Raw genomic sequence first — 7,489 nt, 5'->3', positions numbered from 1 at the left:
CCAGGACTCAGAAGAGCAACCACCCAAGTTTGGCTGTAGGAAATAAACCGAAACTACAGGTACAAAGTGGTTTTATACTCCATGATATTGTGTGTTAGGGCTGGACTATACATCAAATTTTGATTTTGATTATGGTTACTAATGATCATGAAAATATAATCATTGAAAAAAATAGGCCATGCAAGGTGCTTGTGACAGTGAAACAGAGGAGCACCGAAAGAATAAACACAGTGCACGTCTATTAGGAGTTTGGGATCTCACCATGGAAGAACTTTGAACATGTTATGAGGGAGGCGCTGGACATTAAGTCTGAGTGCACAGTGTTCCATGCCTCTAATGTCGAGGAAGCCGATCGGAGGTTAGGCCATAAGGTGCCCGGTGCCTGCTGTGGCGGTAGTTCCAGAACCCCACCAGCAGTGAGGGATGCCGTTAAGCCAAAAAATCAGTCGTATGGGGTCCTTTTGGCTCATGGGACTCTGTAGGCAGCAGACAGGTACCAACAGGCCAAGCGGTGTGCGGCTTTGACGGTTGCAGAGGCAAATGGACATGGGAGGAGTTCAGAGAAGCCATGGAAAATGACTTCTAGGCGGCTTTGAAGCGATTCTGGACCACCATCCTCCGCCTCAGGAGGGGGAAGCAATGCACTGTCAACACCATGTATAGTGGGGACGGTGTACTGCTGACATTGACTGGGGATGTTGTGGATCAGTGGCATACTTGCCAACCCTCACGATTTTCCCGGGAGACTCCCGAATTTCAGTGGCCCTCCCGAAAATCTCCTGGGGCAACCATTCTCCCGAATTTTTCCCGATTTCCACCCAGAAAAAAATATTGGGGGCGTGCCTTAAAGGCACTGCCTTTAGTGTCCTCTCTCACCTGAAAAGGAGACTATTATATATTTTTCCCGATATCCATAGGTTTATCTATAACCCATAAAGTAGGCAGGCACAGAGCTATTTCTCAGCGTGTGTTTATTCCAGCCGGCACGTTAATACACTGACACACAACATCCGGATTCCCATCATGCATTGCTTCAAAACTACGGCAAGTAGTAATGTCCAAAAACATAACAGAGACGAAGCAGATGAACGAACAAGAGACATGGCGACGACGAGTAAGAAGAAGAAGTAAGCTTGCAAGTTCCAAAATGATTGGAAAAAAATAATTTCAGTTCATCCAGGACAGTTTGAAGGGGAAGGGATATGCTGCCTGCAAATTTTGTAGATCAGACTTCTCCCTTCAACACGGTTGCCATACGGATATACTCATTCGTGAACAGATTATTTATATATATATATATATATATATATATATATATATATATATGTATGTATATATATATATATATATATATATATATGTATGTATATATATATATATATATATATATATATATATGTATGTATGTGTGTGTGTGTATATATGTGTATGTGTGTGTGTATGTGTACACATATATTAGAAATACTTGAAAATATATATACCCCCTGGTACCCCACCATCTCCCGAATTCGGAGGTCTCAAGGTTGGCAAGTATGATCAGTGGAAAGAATACTTTGATAACCTCCTCAATCCCACCTACAATCTTCCAACGAGGAAGCAGTGCCTGAGGTTTGCACTTCTATTTGTCAATCAATCAATCAATGTTTATTTATATAGCCCTAAATCACAAATGTCTCAAAGGACTGTACAAACCATTACGACTACGACATCCTCGGAAGAACCCACAAAAGGGCAAGGAAAACTCACACCCAGTGGGCAGGGAGAATTCACATCCAGTGGGACGCCAGTGACCTATGAGAAACCTTGGAGAGGACCTCAGAAGTGAGTCTTTTGAACGCAGATTTCTTGCCGGGACATATGGTACAATACAATCGGCAAGATAGGATGGAGCTAGACCGTGTAGTATTTTATACGTAAGTAGTAAAACCTTAAAGTCACATCTTAAGTACACAGGAAGCCAGTGCAGGTGAGCCAGTACAGGCGTAATGTGATCAAACTTTCTTGTTCTTGTCAAAAGTCTAGCAGCCGCATTTTGGACCAACTGTAATCTTTTAATGCTAGACATGGGGAGACCCGAAAATAATACGTTACAGTAATCGAGACGAGACGTAACAAACGCATGGATAATGATCTCGGCGTCTTTAGTGGACAAAATGGAGCGAATATTAGCGATATTACGGAGATGAAAGAAGGCCGTTTTAGTAACGCTTTTAATGTGTGACTCAAAGGAGAGAGTTGGGTCGAAGATAATACCCAGAGTTTTTACCGAGTCACCTTGTTCTATTATTTGGTTGTCAAATGTTAAAGTTGTATTGTTAAATAGAGGTCGGTGTCTAGCAGGACCTATAATCAGCATTTCCGTTTTTTTGGCGTTAAGTTGCAAAAAATTAGCGGACATCCATTGTTTAATTTCATTAAGACACGCTTCCAACTGACTACAGTCCGGCGTGTTGGCCAGCTTTAGGGGCATGTAGAGTTGTAGATTTGTGGAGCTAAGGTTGCCGAGGTAGTTAAGAAACTCCTAGGTGGCAAGACCCCGAGGCTCATCCCCCGAAGTTCCATTAGGCTCTGGATGCTGTGGCATTGTCCTTGTTGACAAGACTCTGCAGAATTGTGTGGAATTGGGGGTGGTGCCTGTATTTAAAAAGGGGAAACGCAGGGTGTGTTCCATCTGTCATGGGATCACACTCCCCAGCCTTTCCGGTAAGATCTATCCAGGTGTACTGGAGAGGAGGCCCTGCTGGGTAATTCGTTGTTAAATGCAGAATATCGGGAAAATAGACATAAATTTGAGTGAAATTTTGTCATTTGTTTGGGAAAATAATGTATCATTCCTCCCCGACACACTCAACCGTTCTGGACTAAACAACGTGGAGACGGTCACTTGAAATACTTAAATTTTAAATGTCACATTAGCCATCTGTTAAACAAATTATCCAAATATGTTGGCCTCTTCTTTCACCTTCATCATTATCTTCCTCTTTATGCTCTACTTACCTTATACAAAACTCTCTTTGAACCACATCTAAACTACTGTAATATCATCTGGTGTAACACCTTCCCTACCTACCTTCACAAATTAGAATCCATGCAAAAGAAAATTATACGGGCCCTGCCATGGTCCAAGTTTAATGGCCCCAGTCGTCATCTATTTCATAAATATCATCTCTTAAGACTGACAGAGTTCAATATTTATCAAAATGCTTGTTTAACCTATCAAGTCATTTACAGGCTGAATCTTAGGCTCTGTAGCTTGATTCCTATTTACCATCGCCAGCATGCCCACAACACTCGTAACTTAGATCTGATAACACGTAAACATCTTTTGCTGGCCTGTACCGCTCACAGTGTTGTATGCAGGGGACCAAATATTTGGAACCAGCTTAATGAGAGCCTCAAGATGCTGTATCCGTTCTCCAACTTCAAAAAGAAAGTGAAAACTTACCTACTAACCACATATCTTTAATGCCTCATGTGGGGTAGACTACTGTTGGGTTTTGCATGGTTGAATGTATGTATGTATGTATGTCTATGCTTGTTTTAGTACTATTATCTTGTGTTTATCAAATAGCGTTGTTGTTTTGTTTTTGTTTTTTGTTGTGCTTGGTACCATGTTTAATCTTTCCATGTATATATTGTTCTTTGGACCCCCTGTTAAAAGCTTCTTCTATCTTATTTGGGGGACCCTTTCACGTACCAACTTCTTTGAATGATGATATTCACCACTATTGTAATTGTTATATGCGGTATTGTGAATAAACTTATAAACTTGAAAAAAAACAAAAAAACAGCGACTAAACTAGCAAGAACCATCAATACCTTACAACACATAACATCTGTTTGTGTTATTTTAAAAGACATCATCGATGTAAGATCAATGTACACACAGCAGTAGGAACTTGAGACGCTCTCTTTTTTAATTTTTTAAATTTATTTTTACAACCTCAAATTGTCTTTATTTGCAGGCCGAGAACAGCAGCACAGCAGAGCACACTCTCCCTTCACAATAAAAGCACAATGCTCCACATTCGGTCTGACTGCACTAACAAAATCAAGTTAAACTTAAAGTACTTAAAGATTGTGCCACACACACTAGGTGTGGTGAAATTTGTCCTCTGCATTTGACCCATCCCCTTGATCACCCCCTGGGAGGTGAGGGGAGCAGTGGGCAGCAGCAGTGGCTGCGCCCGGCAATCATTCTTGGTGATTTAACCAAGGTTATAAAAAAAAGTACCTTACACAAGCATAATGTATTTAAAGCACTTATTGATACATTCACAGTTATTTATGCTTTGACCTAAAATACTGGTCAACTTTGTCCAAAGATGTATTGCACCAATAAATGTGAGGATTTTTGCATTTAATTAACCAACATATTATTAAATTGTATTTGACACAAAAGCACACACAGTATGGTGGTAAAATAGGTAAACAAAATTCATAAAAACAAAACTTTTTGCTATTGTGAATTACATTTATTGTTACTACTTTTAATGTTATTTTACTTGTTACTAATTTATATCCTTTTTTTTAAAGCTATATTTAAAGTTACATTTTGTTGCTACAATAAATACTCATGTTTTCAAGTAAATGAATAAGCGTGTTATTAATCGTAATTGCAATATCAATCTTAAGTAATCATGATTATTATATTTGCCATAATTCTTCCAGCCTTATTGTGTGTTTTGCATGACATGTATTATTAACTAACAGGACATCTGTCCCAGAAACTAGTTGACTTCCTGTTGGAGTACTTTGGAGAACTGGCCTGCAGTAGTCCTCCTGAACTCACCACCATCGACAAGCTAATACCGTAAGATCCCTGTTGGCCCATTAATTGTAACACGTAGTTCGCTAAATTGAATCTGTCTTTATGCTTTTCTTCTTTGCAGAGAGTTGTACACCCTGTGTCAGATGTTTCCAGAAGAGGCCTGTAAGAGCATGCAGACCATCATTAGTGATGCTGCTCAGAGCATGGAGGAGGATGCGGAGGTCAAAAGGCATGCAGCTTTCCCAACATTAGACATGGTATGGACTTTTTGCTGCGTAAACCACACATGATTAATTCTAGTCGTATCGAGCATTCACCTTTTCATCCAGTCTCAGTGTATACCCTTTAATTGTTTATATCCTGTTTTAGCCATTCTTTAGCAATGTTTAATCCACCTGTTAGTTTGTTGTCAACATGTTTGTCTTCCAGTCGGCTAAGCCTGTGTTTGCTGTACCGCAGGGGTCACCAACGCGGTGCCTGCGGGCACCAGGTCGCCCGTAAGGACCAGATGAGTAGCCCGCTGGCCAGTTCTAAAAATAACTCAAATAGCAGCACTTACAAGTGAGCTGCCTCTATTTTTAAAATTTTATTTATTTACTAGCAAGTTGGTCTCTCTTTGCTCGACATTTTTCATTCTGAGAGAGACAAAACTCAAATAGAATTTGAAAACCCAAGAAAATATTTTAAAGACTTGGTCTTCACTTGTTTAAATAAATGTATAAATTTTTTTACTTTGCTTTTTATAACTTTCAGAAAGACAATTTTAGAGAAAAAATAAAACCTTAAAAATTATTTCAGGATTTTTAAAGACGTATACCTGTTTACCTTTTAAATTCCTTCCTCTTCTTTCCTGACAATTTAAATCAATGTTCGACTCTCTGAGCTGCAACCTTATCGTGGTAGAGGAGTTTGCGTGTCCCAATGATCCTAGGAGCTATGTTGTCTGGGGGCATAAAGCCCCCTGGTAGGGTGTCCCAAGGCAAACAGGTTCTAGGTGAGGGATCAGACAAAGAGCAGCTCGAAGACCTTTATGAAGATGAAAAATCATGGACCCAGATTTCCCTCGCCCGGACGCGGGTCACCGGGGCCCCCCTCTGGAGCCAGGCCCGGAGGTGGGGCACGATGGCGAGCGCCTGGTGGCCGGGCCTGTTCCCATGGGGCCCGGCCGGGCACAGCCCGAAGAGGCAACGTGGGTCACCCCTCCAATGGGCTCACCACCCATAGCAGGGGCCATAGAGGTCGGGTGCATTGTGAGCTGGGCGACAGCCGAAGGCATGACTCTTGGCGGTCCGATCCTCGGCTACAGAAGCTAGCTCTTGGGACGTGGAACGTCACGTCACTGGGGGGGAAAGAGCCTGAGCTAGTGCGCGAAGTCGAGAAATTCCGGCTGGATATAGTCGGACTCACTTCGACGCACAGCAAGGGCTCTGGAACCACTACTCTCAAGAGGGATTGGACCCTCTTCCACTCTGGCGTTGCCGGCAGTGAGAGGCGACGGGCTGGGGTGGCAATTCTTGTTTCCCCCCGGCTCAAAGCCTGTACGTTGGAGTTCAACCCGGTGGACGAAAGGGTAGCCTCCCTCCGCCTTCGGGTGGGGGGACGGGTCCTGACTGTTGTTTGTGCTTATGCACCAAACAGCAGTTCAGAGTACCCACCCTTTTTGGGAACACTCGAGGGAGTACTGGAAAGTGCTCCCCCGGGTGATTCCCTTGTCCTACTGGGAGACTTCAACGCTCACGTTGGCAACGACAGTGAAACCTGGAGAGGCGTGATTGGGAAGAATGGCCGCCCGGATCTGAACCCGAGTGGTGTTTTGTTATTGGACTTTTGTGCTCGTCACAGTTTGTCGATAACAAACACCATGTTCAAACATAAAGGTGTCCATATGTGCGCTTGGCACCAGGACACCCGAGGCCGCAGTTCCATGATCGACTTTGTAGTTGTGTCATCGGATTTGCGGCCTCATGTTTTGGACACTCGGGTGAAGAGAGGGGCGGAGCTTTCTACCGATCACCACCTGGTGGTGAGTTGGCTGCGATGGTGGGGGAGGATGCCGGACAGACCTGGGAGGCCCAAACGCATTGTGAGGGTCTGCTGGGAACGTCTGGCAGAGTCTCCTGTCAGACAAAGTTTCAATTCCCACCTCCGGAAGAACTTTGAACATGTCACGAGGGAGGTGCTGGACATTGAGTCCGAGTGGACCATGTTCCGCACCTCTATTGTCGAGGCGGCAGATCGGAGCTGTGGCCGCAAGGTAGTTGGTGCCTGTCGGGGCGGCAATCCTAAAACCCCTTGGTGGACACCAGCGGTAAGGGATGCCGTCAAGCTGAAGAAGGAGTCCTATCGGGTCCTTTTGGCTCATAGGACTCCGGAGGCAGTGGACAGGTACCGACAGGCCAAGCGGTGTGCAGCTTCAGCGGTCGCGGAGGCAAAAACTCGGACATGGGAAGAGTTCGGGGAAGCCATGGAAAACTACTTCCGGACGGCTTCGAAGCGATTCTGGACCACCGTCCGCCGCCTCAGGAAGGGGAAGCAGTGCACTATCAACACCGTGTATGGTGCGGATGGTGTTCTGCTGACCTCGACTGCGGATGTTGTGGATAGGTGGAAGGAATACTTCGAAGACCTCCTCAATCCCACCAACACGTCTTCCTATGAGGAAGTAGTGCCTGGGGAATCTGTGGTGGACTCTCCTATTTCTGGGGCTGAGGTCGCTGA

General features: G+C 44.0%; 1 protein-coding gene across 1 annotated transcript in view; it reads left to right on the top strand.

The window, feature by feature from the left end:
• The window catches only part of nop14 (NOP14 nucleolar protein homolog (yeast)), a 28,407-nt gene that overhangs the window by 12,334 nt on the left and 8,584 nt on the right, over positions 1–7,489 (top strand). Inside the window, exons 10-12 of the mRNA XM_061876461.1 lie at positions 1–59; positions 4,728–4,813; positions 4,893–5,028. The exon at positions 1–59 is cut by the window's left edge and continues 72 nt beyond it. Coding sequence (XP_061732445.1) covers positions 1–59; positions 4,728–4,813; positions 4,893–5,028 — 281 coding nt within the window. The remainder of the gene's footprint in view (positions 60–4,727; positions 4,814–4,892; positions 5,029–7,489) is intronic.

This window comes from Nerophis ophidion, linkage group LG17 (assembly GCF_033978795.1).
Source record: "Nerophis ophidion isolate RoL-2023_Sa linkage group LG17, RoL_Noph_v1.0, whole genome shotgun sequence".
NCBI classification, from domain to species: domain Eukaryota; kingdom Metazoa; phylum Chordata; class Actinopteri; order Syngnathiformes; family Syngnathidae; genus Nerophis; species Nerophis ophidion.
This window is presented reverse-complemented; position numbering and strand designations above follow the sequence as displayed.